This window comes from Crocodylus siamensis, chromosome 5 (assembly GCF_052110815.1).
Source record: "Crocodylus siamensis isolate JL-2025a chromosome 5, ASM5211081v1, whole genome shotgun sequence".
Taxonomy (NCBI): Eukaryota; Metazoa; Chordata; order Crocodylia; family Crocodylidae; genus Crocodylus; species Crocodylus siamensis.
This window is the reverse complement of record NC_143399.1, coordinates 124,847,224-124,865,188: the sequence shown is the minus strand read 5'-3', so window position 1 is coordinate 124,865,188 and position 17,965 is coordinate 124,847,224. Positions and strand designations below refer to the sequence as shown.

The following is a 17,965-nucleotide window of genomic DNA, read 5'->3' as shown; positions in this document are numbered from 1 at the left end:
TTGTTTATTCATAGGCTAGGAATGACACTTGTAGTCTTAATATAAACTTTCCCACACAGTCTTACTCGTTTCCCAGTCTTGACTTATAAAGATCACTCTACATAGAATATGTAAAACATTTGGTCTTCCCTCTAATGTGAATGGTTATTATTTCTCTTGCCATGCCCAGGAACCTTTCCCCTTAAAAAAAAAAAAAAAAAAAGAGAGCGAGAAGAAGAATGGTGTTTGATTCCATTTTGCAGTTAAGCTACTTGTTTTATGCTTTATATCTGCATCTCAAGGGCATAAAATAACTTAGCTCTTTTTAATAAAGTTGTGTCTTTAAAAATCTCTAATTTTTTAGAAATGTGAAAAAATGACACAGGGTAAGTTCATATACTGAATACTGAAGGTTGGCATTCCATTCCCACGGCTTCTATGAATATAGATTTATCAAATACACAAACTTGTATTTGGTTTCATGCTATTAAAATAGTTGTGTTTGTGGGTGGCATGAAGCGAATGCAGACTGAATGTGTATGTACAATGAAGTTTCCATCATCCAATAACATAAAACAAATGTTAGCTCTGCTTATATCATACAATCTGCTTTGCACTGAGGCCATATAGAATTTATTTTTTAAAAATATAGATAACAATGAATACTGTATGAACTAATGATCCTGAAAAAAAGTAACAATGTCCTAGAGACCAAAGTACTGGAGGCCTTCATCCAAGCTTGCCTTATGTTCCTTTGCAGATGTGTTAATCTTGATCTGGAAGGACCAGGTGTAGGTGAAAAAGTTTTCATAGTCATTTAATCTTTGTTTTCTTCCCTGAAGCTGAAAGGTGATGTCCTTAAAATGCCTGTTTTTACAATATGTTAGGTGTGACCCATTTTATCCAACTGTAGGGTGTTTATATATGTGCTCTGGGAGTGGGGGGGTAAGGATGCTTTAATTAGAGTGGTTCTGAGAGCCACTACATGTATCGGTGTCCCTAGACTGAAAAATGGCGGTGGGGGCTCTTTAACTAAGCACATTTGACAAGCTTTAGTTAAAGTGCCTCTACTACCATTTTTCAGTGCAGGGACGCTGATACACATTACGCTGGAGTGTACTGGAGGACGGTAATTACCATGCTTCAGCAGACTTGACTTAATATAGGTGTCTGTACTGTAGACCTGACAACTGCCTCTGGCATTCATTTCACCATGTGTTTGCTCATCAAGTTGAACCATAAGCAGGGGCTCTGTAGCCTAGTTGTGCTACACTATCCTGAGAAGGGAGTGTTTTGGGTTCCAAGTCTCTGTTTCCAGATTTATTTCTGTTTTTTAACTTTTACAGTTCTGGAGAAATGGAGGAGATGGTCTGCCAGTGTAGCCTACTGCTTATGGCGTCCCCCTGGCTATTAGAATAATGGCTTTCTATTCCATAGTCTACAAACCCCCTCTTGTTTTCTCTTTTCCTTTTTTGTACAATTGGTGCCTAGTGGGTCAGCATCAGCAGAAGAGGTGTTTCTCAACCTTTTTAGACTCATTTACCCCTTGGAAAATGCCAGCAACTTAGCCTTTACTCATTTCTTGACTACAGAAGAATAATAGAGTAATTATTTTGTTTCAAAGAATGCAGGCCACAACTACTTTTGACAGTGTGAATTCCTATTTGAAATAATCTGGATTTATTGGGCAGTACCCAGGGGATCCCAGAGAGCTGCAGCATCCTGATTGAGTTACCTCACCTAGGTTATTCTGTAGCCTCATGGTTACAGTTTAGGAAGTAGAAATGTGGGTTGGGTTCTGATTTTTTCAGGATAAGGTGGGCCTAGAACCAAATATCCCAGTTCCTTGGTGAATGATCTAACCACTATATTTATTGGCCAGAAGTGAACAGTGGATCTGTCTACACATGCATTTACGTTGGTTTAAATTTATCATGCAGTAAATTACTGCGCAATGAGTGGAAATAGGCCAGCATCTACATGTGCCAGCATTAAAGTGCATTAATGCTGTGTGTGGACTAAAGTTAGTCCCAAGTCAGTACACACTCACAGTGTTTCTGTACAATAAGGTGTCTACATGTGCATTATTGTGCAGTAACTAATTGGGCATAAATTTGAAACCTGCATTATGCTCAAGTTGGTGTAAGTCACCATATTTACTGAGCAGTATGGGCAAGCACATGTAGACGCGTGCCTGTACTGCACAGTAGTTTTGGTTACCGCGCAGTAAATGCGCGCATGTAGATCCACCCAGTGACACCATTATCACTCCCCTCATGTCTATCCTCAGAAATCTATTAAGCAGCTCAGAAGTGGGGTCAGGTTTTGTGAATTGCAAGTGAATAGAGATAGTTACTTGATAACTCGAGGTGGCAATCTAAACTCCAGAAGATGGATTCAAATACACTAAAGTTTGTCTTTTTTTTTTGACTAGCTGGAGGTGCTACTGGGCTTTCTCAGTAGCCCATTGGTAGGCATCTCTAGCAAGCAGTAGAGATACCTACCACTCCACATTCTTTTTGTAGAGTAGAAAGATACCTAAATCTGAATCTCTCTAAAAGTCTCTCCATAGACTTTACAGGAGTCCTAGGTACCTGAGTTGCTCTGAATTGCCTTGGGGCATGCACTCAGAAGTCAGGGACATATTTAAACCAAGGTGAACATTTTGAATTCTGATTTTACATTTTTAAAATGTTAACTAGAGTACTGTAAAGAATATACCATATAACCTAGTCTAGAGAATCTGATGTTGAAAAAAATTGTAATCCATTAGCAGTCCTATGAGCAATCTCTTTTCTTGTATGAGATATTTTTGAAAGAAATGCTCTTCTGTAATTTGCAGGGGAAAAGCTTTTTATGTAACTTTTATTTAATCACAAACCTGCTGTCTAATTATAATGCACATGGAAGGCAAAGACACAGATAATTGTTACTGCTCCCATCAAATTTCCATTTTAGGAATATTTTTACAGTACGGCTAAAGACTTTCAGCTTCCTACATTTCCCAAATCTAATTAACATTCTTCTTCAGTTTAATAGCTTAGTAAAACATGTAGAGTAAATGAATACAATGGCCTGCCTCAGTAAAATTAGATTGTGTTTGTATCGACCAACAAAAAATGTATGGAAACTAATAGAGGAAATTAGTTTCTTTGTCCATGTTAGACCATTAATGTATTAGTTTTGTCAGTTATAAATGGAATGTCTGTTGATTTGATCTGAAACCTTCCAAACTAATTTTGATTTAAAAGCTGAGTAGGTAAAATCTGATGCTGATTCCACTAAGTCCAGCAATTATGCTGTGAGTTCTAAAAAAGGGAAGTTAGGTTGAATGTTATCTTCAGCAGATGGTGTTCTTTTCTTTAATGGACATGTTTTTAAATAAAACATGCTTCTTTCCTGTTACTCTGTAAACAGGATTTGTCATTTTCCCTTCAATGAAATGCATATTCTGGGAGTGATGCCAGTAGTAATGTCAAACAATTGTGGATTGCTAATCTTGAGAAAAATGTTTAATAAGTACGGCAACATTGCAAGACCTCTGGTTCATTTGATTTTTACTGTGAACTTTGCTAACAAGTAAAATATATATATTCTCTGTATACAAATCTTAATGACCTTTTTCATCACAGCTGTACTTTTGTATTTCCTTTCAGACAGCATGTTGATGGATGAATAATGATAAGAAATATGGCAGCAGTGTTTGAAAATGTCTGTCTGGAAAACCATTATTTCAAAAATTTGTTATGCTTTTCAGCATCATTTTCCTTTGTTAATATTTAGCTGGCATTGATTTACTGTTCAAGAAACCAGGGAGGGAAGACTTGCTTTGAAATGTAGAATAGAATCTGAAATAAGCTGTCAGCTCTAGTTAGCAATTCATTAAATGTGATTTACTTTGGTAGTTTGTGGAGATGGGCAACTCTAGCTAAGAAAAATAATTAATTTAATTTTGGTTTAATACTTTTTCTAGCACCTTTCTTGTAGTCAGGATCCCAGGACATTTTTATAATTAATTTATTGCTGCAGCTAACTACCGGGGGGTGAGGGTGAGGGGGTGGAATGAGGAAGCCATTCTGTACAAATGAAAAAATGTGGAATGGTGTGTGGAATGGGCCAGCAACCTATGACTTGCAGCAAGATTCGATTTGGCCTGCAGAGGTTTGATCGGGCATGGAGAATCAGTGGCATAGACATGTGTCATGCTGCCAATCCCCTCTGCTGTGGCACCTGCTGCTCTGCTGCGTTTGCCCTTACCCCGCTGCAGGGGGTTTGGGAATCTGTGGCGGGTTAAATGTGCAGCTGGCTGCTTTGTGGGGGTGGAGGGGAGGTAGGAGGGAATGGAGATTTTCTGCTCATTTTGGGGAAATCAGGTTGCAAAAGGTGGCCTGTGCTGACAAAAGATTGCCAATACCTGGTCTAAGAGTTGAAGTGAAAAATAATTTACCACTTTAAACTTTTTTTTTAAATGTAGATGTAAGGTAAAGCACACTTAACCACACTGGGTTGTATACAGTGATATCTGAGAAGGATCAATTAGTCTGTGTGAAGTTGCATAGTACTATGGCTCGACTGTTTCTGTTACTTGAGAATGCCCATTTAGTGCACTTAGAACTCATTCAGATGTGTCTGCACTTCATTTTATTGTTCAATATAGACATAGATTTAAGGGCTACTGAAGATTACATCAACTAGACTGGTCCCATAGGGACTGCTGTCTGGCCTGTCTCACCAAATCACCTTATACTTTGGCTTTTTTTGCACATCTACCCAGGAAAGATCTTGTTGTTCTAACTTCATTCACCTTCATTCATCTGGTGGTTCCACTCACTTTAGGGAAATCCCTGGTTAGGGTAGGTTTTCATTGCCTTTGTGCTGTCATGATTTCTACCTTAGTTAATGGCAGGGGTGTCAGTTGTGGCCTGTGAGCTGGATCTGGCCCCCAGAGCCAGGTCATCTGGCCCGCACTTTTGCCTTGAGCCCTGCTGTGATGGGGGACTTTCCTCCAGTGACAACAAGCTCCTGGATGAGACCTACAGTACTTCAGCTTTTCCCATGGTGGCAATGAAGTACCTGGGCAGCAGCTATGGCGTTGAAGCCCCAACAGCACCATGGGAGGAGCACTGCAGTTTGTTCCCCTGGTGCCAGCCAAGTGCCTGCAAAGCCAGGTTTCCTCCTGAGGTGCTGCTGGGAATGCAGCACAGCGGCTCTTGCCTGGGAGCTTGGCTACCTCTGTTGGAACAAGCCGTGGTGCTGCTGAGGCTCCAGTGCAGTGAGGCTGCTCCTGGTGTGGCTGCAGCCACCCAAGCGCTGCTTGGCTTCTCTGGCCCTGGGCACTGCTTAGTTCCCTTGCCTTGAATGGCTTCTTCTGTCTATGCTGCATTGTTCCGGGCAGCAGGTAGCATGGGGAAGAGCGGTAGCCATGGGAACGTGTGCTGGGCACCATATACCCAGCTGGGTGACTCCTACCTCTGTGCACAGAACTCCAGCCCTGGATACCTTCCATCCACGCCACCCTCCCAGTGTGATGAACAGCTACCTGTGGGTGACAGAGTGGGTGGAAGATGGCCAGGAGGGTTACACTTTGTTTTGGAAAGACAGTGTTGGAGAAGAGGCAATGGTATCGTTTTGTAAGTCTGAAATATATACACTTGTTCCTTAGTTCAGGAGGAAGAACACAGCGTATCAGAATGCATTTGGGTGAAGAGAAAACATGTAAGATGCAGCATCGATATAATGGTGGGGATTTATTAGAGGTAGAGATGTACTTAAATCACAGTTTCACAATTTTTGTAAAAATTGTGAAAAATGGTGGTTTCCATGATTTAGCATGGAATCCCTGGGAAAAAAACCTCACTAAAAATAAAATACTGGCTCCCCAGTGTGAAGCCAGTGACTGTTGTGGCTCAGCATCACAACCCACTGCAGGGGGGTAGCCACTGGCATGAAGGGCAGCAGTCAAGATGGCAGCTGCTCCCTCCACCATTGAGTGGCTGAAAGGGCTGCCTTTCATGCAGCCCCACATGTCCCTGCCAGATGAAGGAAGCCCTCTTCCAACCAGCAGCAAGGGACAGGGCTGCATGAAAGGCAGCCCTCTTGGCCAGTCAGTGGCAGGAGGAGGAGAGTTTGCCACGAAAATGGCAAGAAACTACAGGGACAAAATTAGGAAGACAAAGAGAAAAAATGAGATGTACCTAGCAAGAGAAATTAAAGACAACAACAAGATGTTTGATAAGATGTTGGCCAGAAAAAAAAGACAAAGGCATCTGTGGGACCACTGATAAACAGCCAGGGGAAACTCTTAAACAGAAGATGCAAAGAAAGCGGAGCTACTCAAGTGCTACTTTGTCTCAGTCTTTAGAAACAAAAATTAAGCTGAAATCAGATGCCTAATAATTATTTGGATAAGGAAGGGAACAAGCTGAGAGAGAGAGTGCTTTTCGTGTGTCTGAATCAGTTCAAGTCAGCAGGGCCAGATGAGCTTCATCCCCAAGTACTGAAGGAATTGGCAGAGATCTTGGAGCCCTTGGTAATAATATTCCTGAAGCTTTGGGAGATGGGTGAGGTACCAGAGAACTGGAAGAGGCCTAATGTTGTAGTCCTCATGGTTTACAAGGCAGAGGAGGACCCAGGGAACTACTAACCAGTTTAGCACCACCTCAATACCCGGGAAATTACTCGAGCATATCTTAATGAAGTCTTTTTGCAAGCATCTGGAAGAGGAAAGGCTGATTGCAAGCAGCCAGTGTGGATTTACTAAGAACAAATCGTGTCAAACAAACTTGATCTCCTTCTTTGGCCAAGTAACTACTTGGGTGGTGGACAAAGGGAATGCCGGGGATATAATGTATCTGGTCTTCAGCAAGACTTTTGATAAGGTCCCACATGACCTTCTCATAACCAAATTGGAGAAATGTGGCCCGGACAAAACTGCTATAAGATGGATAGACAACTGGCTCAATAGCTTCAATTAAAGGGTAATTATAAATGGATCCACGTCATGATTTTGGGAGGCTTTGAGTGAAATCCTACAGGGGTTTCTCCTGGGCCCCGTGTTGTTCAACATATTTATTAAGTATTTGGACCCTTGAATTGAGAGCTTCTTGAGCAAGTTTGAAGACAACATGAAACTGGGAAGGATTGTGAACACGCTGGAGGACAGAATCACAGTTCAGAAGCATCTTCACTATGACTGTCAAACTGTTTAAAAATTTGATCACAGTCAGTTGCATGATTAAAAAACGGGTTACAATTAAATGTGATGTTAGTTGCACAACTAACAACTCAAAATTGTGGAGCTGTCCCAGGTCCAGGGCACGCCCCCTGCCCAAGCACAGCTCCATTGGCAGTGGGTTCACCCTGCCTTTGCCTCAGCAATGGCAGCCATGGGCTGACCAGGCTGGGAGCAGCTGCTCTGGCCCCAGCCTCACCCTGGGCTTGAACTTCCCTGTTTAATTGCTTAGCGAGTTCCAGGTGGTCCTAACCTGCCCTGGGCCTGATGGTGCAAGGCAGTCTTGCTGCATCCCAGCACCACCTTCCCCAAATGCCAGATGCTGCCAGCTCGGCTGCTCAGGGCCCCAAATAGGGGTTGTGGGTGGGTGTGCCCCCCCCCTCCTGCTGCAGCTGTGTGAGGTCTGTGTCCCACTGGGACCCCCATGGAGCCACTGTGGTGGGGCTGCCTGGCACCCTTAGGCCCCACGACTCAGGCTTAGGGAGGGTCAGGACTGCCTGGGAGCTCCAATATGAGCCTCCTCTGGGCCTATGGGTCCCTGTGCAGCCCCAGTCTGGGCCCCTGGACAGTGGCAGCGGTGGTGGTCCTGTGTGCCCACAGAGGCATCTGCTTCCGGTGGGCAGGGTCTGGATTACTGTGGGGCTCCTGCGGTCCCAATCTGCACCATGCCGTGTGCCCGGCCCCAGCCCAGCACCAATGGAGCCTGATCCATGCCTGGCACGGCATGGGTTGCCACTGCAGCACCAGGCAGATCGACTGCTCTCCTTCCCATGCCACCTGGGCTCCCCCAGGACCTGCACGGAGTCGCCAGACCCACTGGGTCCTGACGAGAGCTCAGGTGACACAGGGAAGAGCAGCAGCTCTGCCCGGCTCATTGATGGCGGTGTTGGGCATGGCTGTGACTCCGTAAACACTGGGTGTGCATTGCAATGTGAGCCAGGGGCTGCAGGAGGTGGCTCTGTGGAAATCCCTCCCTGCCCACCAGTAGGGGCTGCCTCCACAGGGGTGCAGATCACTGGGCCACTGTCACCATTGCTCCCCAGGGGCCTGGACCAGGGACACGTGAGGACCTGGGCCCAGAGGTGGCTTGTATCAGAGCTCCCAGGCAGTCCTGACCTGCTCCAAGCTGTGGGGCCCGAGGCTGCCAGGCAACCTTGCTGAAGCTCAGGACTGCCTTCCCCAAACTCCCAGTGCTGCCAGTCTGGCTGCTGTGGGCCCTGCATGGGGATTGTGGGTAGGTGTATGGGTGGGTGTGTAGGTGCACCACCTCTTCCCCCCTGTTGCTACAGAAGCCCGTTGCCTCTGCCCCGGATGCTCTATGGCTCTTCTGCACTGCCACCATTGCCTCACTGGGTGGTCTGGAGGTGGCGGTAATGGCAGCAGGGCAGGGTAGCCTGGGTGCAGGCTCCAAAACCATACACATGATTAATGCGTTAAATAATTAACACATTAAATGGTTCTTGCCTTAATCATACACGTTAACGACAATTCATTGACAGTCCTAATCTTGACCCTTTGAAAAGCTAGGCTGGAGCTAGTAGGAGGCTGTGCAATACTGAAAAGTACAAGGTGCCATGCCTTGGGATGAATAATAAAAAATACAAATACAACATAGGTTACATGTGACTATGACAGCACTATGGAGAAGGATCTGGGAGTCTTGGTAAGGCTCAAGATTCAATATGAGTCTGCAGTTTGATGCAGCCACATAAAAGGCAAATGCAGTTTTGGGATGCATCTTGCATCAGGTGCAAGACACAGGAGGTGATATTCCCTCTCTTGGCACTGATTAGGCCTCATCTAGAGTATTGTGTTCACTTTTGGGCTCCACATTTTAAAAAGGATATAGAGATGTTACAGAGGGTCCAGAGGCAGATGACAAGGATGATAAAGGGCTTAGAAAGCAAGTCATATGAAGAGAGGCTGAAGGAACTAGGTATGGTCTGCTTGTGAAAATCGTGCTTAAGAGGGGACATAGTACCAGGCTTCAAATACTTGAAGGGCTGCCATGAAGAAGAGAACAAGTACCTTTTCTCTCTTGCTGCATAGACTCAGACACAGACCAGTGCTTGAAAATGCAGCAAAGTAGGTCTGATTGGATGTCAGGAAAAACTTCTTTACTATTAGAATAGTGAAGCAGTGGAATAGATTGCTTAGGGAAATTGTGGATTTACCATCACTGAAGGCATTCGAGAAGGTGCTGGACAGCCACTGGTCAGGGATGATTTAGGTGTAGCTATGTCTTTGTCCTTCCATGGGTATTTTCTGGATTTTGTTCATTGCTGCATGGGGCCAGGAGGGAATCCTTCCTACCCCACTGCTGCATGTCAGGGTTTTTTGGGTTTTTTTCTAATGCCTTCCTTGGAGGCATTGGGTGTTGGCTGCAACCAAGGCTGGGGATTTTGACAGGGATATGCCAGTACTTCTGGTTTAACCTAAATCTGAAGGTTCCTGGCTAGGGAGTCTTTCCTCTCTGTTCAGGGTCAGACCAATCACAGGATTTTGGACAGAAAGGACCTTATGGTCAGATTGGTATGGACTATGGGGGTTTTTGCCTTCCTTTTTAGCAGGGGGCATGGACCTCTTCCTGGCATCTCTTGAGCTTATATTAACAACTTGGTAGCAGCTGGTCATTGGCTGCCATGGTCCCCTTGCTTTACCTGTGGCAGGTAAGGGTGTTATGTCTTGGTTTTGTGTAAGGCTTGACTGTGTTGTTTTGCTAAGAGGAGAGGGTAGACAACAGATTTGTATAGAATGGTTTTGATAGGGATAACCCTGCCTGAGGCAGGGTTTTGGACTAGATGACCTCTTGAGGTCCCTTCCAGCCTTATGTCTGTGATTCCAAGTATGTGCTTATTTTAGTGAAAACACATTTTGAGAACACACGTTTCTGCAGAACTGCAACATTTCTGCAAAATTTACAGCAGAACTTGCACATTTTTAGGATGTGAAGCAAGCCAGCTTGGTTCAGGTCTTAAAATCTAAGTTCTGCAGCAAAATTTGACTGCTATGCAAAGGGAAAACTGCAAGAATAGGTAATTTAGGACTATCTTAGATAAAATATATTCTTATGGAACACTAAAGAAAATCACTTTTGGAATGTCTTTATTAAAAATTTTAGAAACATCACAGAATTGATTAATTCTTGCACTTAATGACACTGTCAGTCTTATGTAGCCTTATATTTTTCTTTACTCTTTTTCATGTATGGTTTCTTTTTTTTTTTTAAAGAGCGGTATAGAATCCAGAGTGATCAATTAGAAGACATTTGGCTAATAGCAAATGAGCTTACTCTTCGTCTTGAAGAACATTTCAAGAAGCAAAATTGCAAAGACTTCCTGTGTACCTTCTCTGGTTCAATTCCTTTGCAAGAATATTTTGAATGTATTGATCACCACTTTGAGGTATGTCTTAAAATATTTTATATGCTGATAGAAGTATCATTAGTTTTTGATAGCAAGTCTTGCTTCATGTATGGTCTTTTACTTTAGCATAGCTTTTCTGGTCTTTTGCTTTCCTCAGAAGTTTCCTAATGATAAACTACTGAACTAAAGACCCATTGCGTTCAACTCCTTTGGATTGGAATTTATTCTGTATTATGAAATGAACTCTGGATTGGGCATAAGGAATTTCTGTTTCTGTATGCATATCTGAAACCTCCTTATCCACCTGTTCCTATTTTGTACATCAGCCCTGGCCTGGAATAAGGCAGCATAAACATCTTAGAGATCCAGAGTTCATACCTCAGCATTGCTCTCAAGGAATGCTTTTTTAAGGAAAGCTACCAGATTTGACAGTTAGACTTGAGGCTTCTTGGCACATCTGCTTGAGGCTCTTGAGTAAGTGCCCACTACTGCTTTCAGAGGCTCCCTAAGATAGACCCTGAGTAGCATTAGCTGTTTATTTTCCCTAATCGCTAGGCTTGGGTGTGCATGGAGCAGAAATGAGTGGGCAAGGCTTGATTTGTTGGTGGCTGCTGGGGGCTTGACAAGGTGCATCGCTTCTCGGCCTCTTGAAGGCTCAGATCGAAAACATTTACTCTTCTATCTGTGCTCATCCTGACTTTCTTTGTGGTCTTTGACAAGTGACTTGACCGACCTCTGGAGTGGCACTTCATTTTTATAAAGATAATTGCACATGAAAAGGACTGCATTAGTGACAAACACTCATTTGGTACGGAAGTTAATTTCTTAATACAAAATTACTGAAGTGATGGCAAAATTCCATACAGGTGAATAGTCTGTAGTTCTCATTGGCACACTGTTAGCTGCCAGTGTCCAAAAGTGAAAGTGGTTTAAAAATATTCTCAAAAACCTTATTCCACATTTAGATTATAGAAAATGGAGTTTGTGCTGGTCTTGACTAATTATTTTGAGTTCAGAGAACCCAGGCGTGGTTTCACCTGTGGCCTGCTCCCATGCAAATGCTACAAGTAGATCATCATCTTATGCATCTATATAGAACAGGGGCAGGCAATTATTTTGGGCAAAGGGCCGCTTGCTGAGTTTTGGCAAGCCATCGATGCCTGCATGACAGGCACCCAGGGGCAGATAAATACTAATTTTCTAAATTTTTTAGGGGCCCTGCAGGCCAAATAAAATGGCCTTGTGGGCTGCATCTGGCCCATGGGCCGCATTTTGCTCGCCCCTGGTATAGAATCTGCCCATAATCTGGCCTAGATCCCTTATTCACTAGCAGCATTAAGTAGGAAGACTGGTCCTTGAACATATTCCTGCTGATGTGCCCTTTTATATTTGCCATCTTCCTATTATAATGTAGTAAAAATTAATCCATAAATATGTTATGATTTATATACAAGTCCCTTTATATTTAAAATTATTTTGTTATACCTTGTGAAGGCAGAAAGAAAAGATTAAATGTCTTTTCCAACCCACACACAAAACTTACTCAGTCCCCTCAACCTGTTCCTCTGGCTAAGATTGTGGTAATGAAAACACCTCTAGTACTTTAACAATAATGAATAAAATGAACTAAACCAAATAAACTGACCCCCACACAAATAGTTTTACATTATGTAAGAGGGCATAGCTCTGAACATTGTTTGTATTCAAAAGTGAATTAAGTACTGAGCAGGAGAGGTACTTAGGTTAGCCTGAAGTAAGGCAAAGTCGTGGTAGGGTAGCAGTGACTAACTGGTTCAGAGAGGCATAAGATTTGTCAGATAACTCACCTACAGAAGGTCATGCCTCTCTGAACCAGTTAGTCTCTAAAAGCTTATTTTTGCTTTTTAGTCATAGGCTTAAATCATCTGTATTGTATGTATATATCTATATGTGTATGTATGTATTTTTTAAAAAGTGGTTGTATCTGTTATTAAAACGGTGTATAACAACACTAGAGCTTTCGCTTCTGTTGGCAGCAGTGTGCTGCATTTTTACTTTCAAAGATTCACAGAAGTTTAGGGCTGGAAGGGCCCTCATGGAGGAAGTCCCTGCACCAGAGGCGTGTACTTTCTCTGACTACACTTTAACTTCCAGTACTCATCCCTTTCTTATTTTCTTTTTTTTCCCCCCAACTTCTTTGCAGTCCCAGTTGTTTCCCACCATAGATTCCTTTTGGCTGTTTCTTGTGACATGTTCTTTGATTTTACCTCTTCCACTAGTGGTATTTGCACATTTTTGTCTTGATAGCAACATAAGAATTTCCACACTAGGCCAGACAAATGATCCATTTTGCCCAGTTACCTGTCTCTCTCTAGAGCAATCTGTACCCTTTTCATTACCCTTCCTGGCATCCACCATCATTGGCTTAGACTTGCCAAAGAAAAACATTTCTGCTTCCAGTGAAGCTAGCAAAATTTGCATCAACTTCGTAATCAGACTCAGAGGAATAAAATAAGATGCTGTTAGCTGGTTAATTATTACCAGTCTGGCATCTAAGCCTAAATAATTCCGGAAGTTTGAAATAGTAGTGTGATTGTGAGGTGACATGTTAGCGTCTAACACACTGTGTAGCTTTTGTCTATTATGATGACTTGAAAGGTATAATAATCCTGGCTTAGAGAGCCTCTTATTTCTTGAATGGAGCAAAATTCTGTTTTAGGTTATCAGGAAAATCTTTCTGCTTCCCTCTCAGTTTCAATTTTGACAGATCCTGGTATGCTTGAGAGATGATTAGAGATTCTCTTGTCCTTTTCCCCCTCCCACTTCTAAAGATGCTGCTTCTTTTGCTTTAGCATTGTGCTCCTTCTTGCCTGCCTGAGTTGTCCTCCAAGGATTTTATGTTGACTATCCATATATAAAGGTTTGTGGCTTGTTTTATGCCAGGGTGCTTTTTGATAATTAGAGGCCTTGAATCATTTCCTGTTAACTTTGGGAAGCATTAGGGAAGATAAATGTCATGTTACCCATGTCCTGGGAACAGCCTATCTTGCAATGTACATTTTGATGACTTTTGACAATTGCTCTGTGACTCTCATATGGAGGATATTACCTACTTGGAGAACTCCATTTATTTGTCAAAGACTCAGGTTTTAGAATGTCTCAAGTCATTTTTTTGCTTTAGCGTCTTATACTGGTAAATAAAGTAGAAATCATTGCAGACAGAAGTATGAATTATTATTGCCTGAACATTTTGATATATAATTTTATCATGGTTTTGTGGGCACTTTAAGAAAATTGGCTGCAATACTGGACCTCTGGATATTGAGTTGAAAAAGGTTTCCCAAAAGGAGAAAGTATAGTTTCAACCAAAGGAAAACTTAATATTTCAATCACTTTCAAAGGGAATTATAACCCTTCACTTTCTGCTGCTGTGTTACATTTAATACAGTTTACATATGTGCCACAGACATAGCACATTGAAATAAAGAGAAACCCTCATATCATGGTGCTGACGAGTTAATTTCATTCCTGTCTTAAGACCTCATGAAGAGGCTATTGTGTATTATCATAGATTACTGTGGCTGTCAACAATTATTTTCAATTTCAATAATAGGAGGCATTATTGCAACCTGCTGGTAGATCTCATGATGTGTGTGAAATTTACCCCAAACCAATACAGTCCATGTGACCACAGCAAGCTACTCTTTTAAAATTAATAAATACTATAAGTATTTCCAGACAGTTCCTGATCTAAAACTTCATTATGCACATAGATTTTGAAGGAAGGCTTTTATCTATTGGCTCAAACTCTTAATCTGGATTTTTTTTAATCCTTAAAAAATTGCAGCTGCGCTTGAACGCTGAAAAATTCCAAGAACTATTATCTGAACGGGCAATACAGTTTAGAGCTATTGAACGACGATTGCTAACACGATTCAAAGACAAAACCCCTGCTCCCCTCCAACATCTGGACACCTTGCTAGAAGGAACTTACAGACAGGTCAGTACAGTTTGGTTATGAACCTAACTTTTCTTTATTTTGTTGTTAAAATTCACATGTTAAAGCACATAAGCTATACTTTTCTGATCACATTTACCATTCAGAAGACCAGGAAGCAGTAATTTGTTTAACCTTATATTCTCTGCAAGTTTCCAGATGATTTGCAATGGTTTTATTTAATTTGCAACCACAGAATTTCTACTCTTGGATCACAGAAACTTGACAGGACATCATTCTTTCCAAGCTGATGTTGATAGTGTAAATATTTTATAGTTCATGTGAAAATATTTTATAGTTCATTGCTTGTATAAATATTTTATGGTATACTGTAAACTGGTGGAATGGTTTGGCTGGTGTAACATTCACAACAAAATTAGTTGAAGCCTGACCGTGTCCTCCTTCAAGACTCTATTTCCTTAACAGTTTGTAATGCCATAGTTATATTTAAGGACCTAGCTCCTCTGCCCCCCACTCCACCCCCTTTCCCCTGGACTGGTCTTAGGCTGGTGGAAAACACCAAAACATACCTCACTCCTGACTACTACTACCACAGCCCCACATTGCTTGGGAGCCTAAGAAGTCACATTGTTGGTGTCTTGTGCCATCTTGCTAGGAAACCAGATTAGTCTTCAGTCTTCAGCCTGCCATGATATTCTCTTCTCTGCACCTGTGCCTAAAGAGTTGGGGAAATAGATTCATAGAGACACAGGTAGCTTCTGGGCTCTGGCATCCCATCATATAGCATATCATGTAATTGTTTTAAGAATGACTGACGTTTTCTAGAATGTCTCATATATTGAAGCTTTCTAGAAAAAGAATATATATGTATATATGTGTGTGTGTGTGTATATTCCTTTTCTAAAAAGCTTCAGTCATTCTTAAAACAGTCAGATGATATGCTATATGATGATTAAGTTGAGGAAAGATTCCTATTACATGAAAAAATTGCCTAGAGGTAATTACATAAGAATAAAGGTTACCTTTGCCATAAATTCAATTCTTTCTATTGTATGAATCCTTAATAAAGGTAAGATTTTTTTTTTTAAAGCAAATACATGTTACTTAATCATAAAAATATGAGACATTTTGATAGGTTTATGATTCCTCCACACTTCCAGGCAGGTTTACTGAACCAGATTATAAAAGAATTAAGGTCTGATATTTACAGTGACAACACACAAAAGAACTGTTACACATGAACAGATCCCCATTAAAAATGACCAGGTTTTTGGGGTGTAAAAGTCTGCCTGGTCATTGTGAATTTCAGGATGAAGATCTAAGATCTTTTATTAAAATTTGATAAAAAGTCTCAATGAATTATGTTTGATTTTCTATTCTGGAGGTTTACTTACAGATGCAATCAAGTAAAAATTATGTTCCATCTGACTTCTTGTTTTTTTACCTACTGTTGATAGTCACATTTTAGGATTACAGTAACTGAAAGAAACAGAGAAATAGAATTATCTAAAGTCTGTTTATTTTGACAGAATGTAATACTTAGTTTTACTAGAGAGTTGATCATTTTCTTTGTTTAAGTCTTTCACATAGTAGTTTGAGTCTTTCACATAGGGGAGACATTTTATTGGGAAATGACTTAAGAACATGAGAAATAGTATAGAGAATCAGGTTTATGTGTGTTCTTGTTTTTAAATGACAAAATTTGTTTTCAAGGTTCTTTGGGTAAATGTGATACTTTTTATTAGACCAACTAAATAGTTGGAAGAATTGTTCTTGGCAAGCTTTCAGGTACAAACACCTTGTTCAGGCAGAGGAAGAGTTTGGAGTTGTTTTGTGCTGTCCTGGATGGGATAGAAGCTGATAGTTACCAACTTTTATCCCATCCAGGAGAGCACAGAACAACTGCAAACTCTCCCTCTGCCTGAAGAAGGGTGTTTGTACCTAAAAACTTGCAAAGAACAGGTTCCCCAGATATTTGGTTGGTCTAATAAAAGATATCATATTTACCCAAAGAACCTTGTCTGTCTGTGTCCTTAGACAACATAGCTACAACTGACATCACCCCGCAAAATGTTTTCAGACTTTTTCTTATTGGAGCGAACGGGTGGGGAGGGGAACAGGAATGCTCTCTTCCTGCCCCTCCTCCCCTGGCACACATTCATTTAAAGGTGTCATGGGATCTGACAGGTTGTTGTAATAGTGTAACTATTTCAGTTTAGAAGGAGGGTTTTAATAGCACCTCAGGCTTCACTATAAAGACACATGCAAGTGAGATATGAAGGCGTTTGGAATTGATCCTGGCTAATGGGAAATCTTGGTAAGCGATTGGAACAGGTGGTGTCATTGTCTCCACCAGGGCATTAAAGTCCACAACAGGATTTGGCTCCAACAGCTTGAAGAGCAAAGAGTCCGTCAGAAGCAAGCAGCCCCCGAACCAGCCAACCATGACGCATACATTTGCAACTACTGGCATAGATCATGCAAATCTTGGATTGCACTATTCAGTCACGTGAAACAATGAAAACCATCTACGTCATAGGCTACAATCTCTACCATCTCTCACAAACAAAAGGATGCCAATAATAATTTCAGTTCAGAAGGAGGATTTTAATGAAATAGTTGCACTGGTATAATTCCTTTAGTGTGAACAATGATGTACTGGTATAAAGATGTCTTATGCTAATATACCTTATTTTTCTTGCTATGTGAGAATAGCTATACTAGTATGTACTTATATCAGGAAAGTGAAAAATAGAACAGTTACTCTGTGTAGAAAAGTCTTTTAAATATAGGCCTAATGGTGCTTAATAACTGCCTGATATAGATTATTTCCTATACATATTGATATTTATATCTGTAAAGTATTTGTAAACTTTTTTATTGGCATATCTTTTATGCCAAGCTGCAAATTGTTAGAATGGAGTTACTGCATCAACCTGATTTCTGTAATAAAAGTAGAATTTAAATCAGGGGTGTTAAACTCTTTTGGCCCTGTAGACTAGATGAGTGGCTCAGGACCAGTCCATGGGCTGGATCAGGCCCACGGGTTCCCTCCTGCTCCCTATGTCCCCTCCAGCAGTTTAGCCAGCTGGTCTAGGACTCAAGCTGTCTACGGTGTGGATCCCAGAGTGGCTAGAATGGGCACACTTTGTGGTGTTGTCTGGCTGGAGAAACAGCCATGCTATGTGTGGTGACAGACCCTACTGCGCCAAGCTGCACATGGTGCTCACCCCTAGCAGCTTCAGGACTGTGCTGTATATTCTAGCTAGTCCATGAACCATGCTGCATGTGGCGCCATGTGTACTGCAGGTCCTGGACTGGCTGTAGCGGGCACCACATGTAGTACAGTTCAGCTGGATTGGCCACCAGGTGTAGTGCATCTGCTACTCCAGCTGGACTGCACTGTACACAGCACTCATTCTAGCTGCTCCAGGGTCTGGGCTGCATACAGCC

At 41.8% G+C, this 17,965-nt stretch overlaps 1 protein-coding gene across 7 annotated transcripts in view; it reads left to right on the top strand.

Moving 5' to 3' along the window:
- BBS9 (Bardet-Biedl syndrome 9) overlaps window positions 1-17,965 on the top strand; it is a 482,129-nt gene that overhangs the window by 145,657 nt on the left and 318,507 nt on the right. For all 7 annotated transcript variants that reach the window (XM_090050217.1, XM_090050216.1, XM_090050215.1 and 4 more), the window contains 2 exons: window positions 10,442-10,614; window positions 14,402-14,554. In XM_090050217.1, coding sequence (XP_089906343.1) covers window positions 10,442-10,614; window positions 14,402-14,554 — 326 coding nt within the window. The remainder of the gene's footprint in view (window positions 1-10,441; window positions 10,615-14,401; window positions 14,555-17,965) is intronic.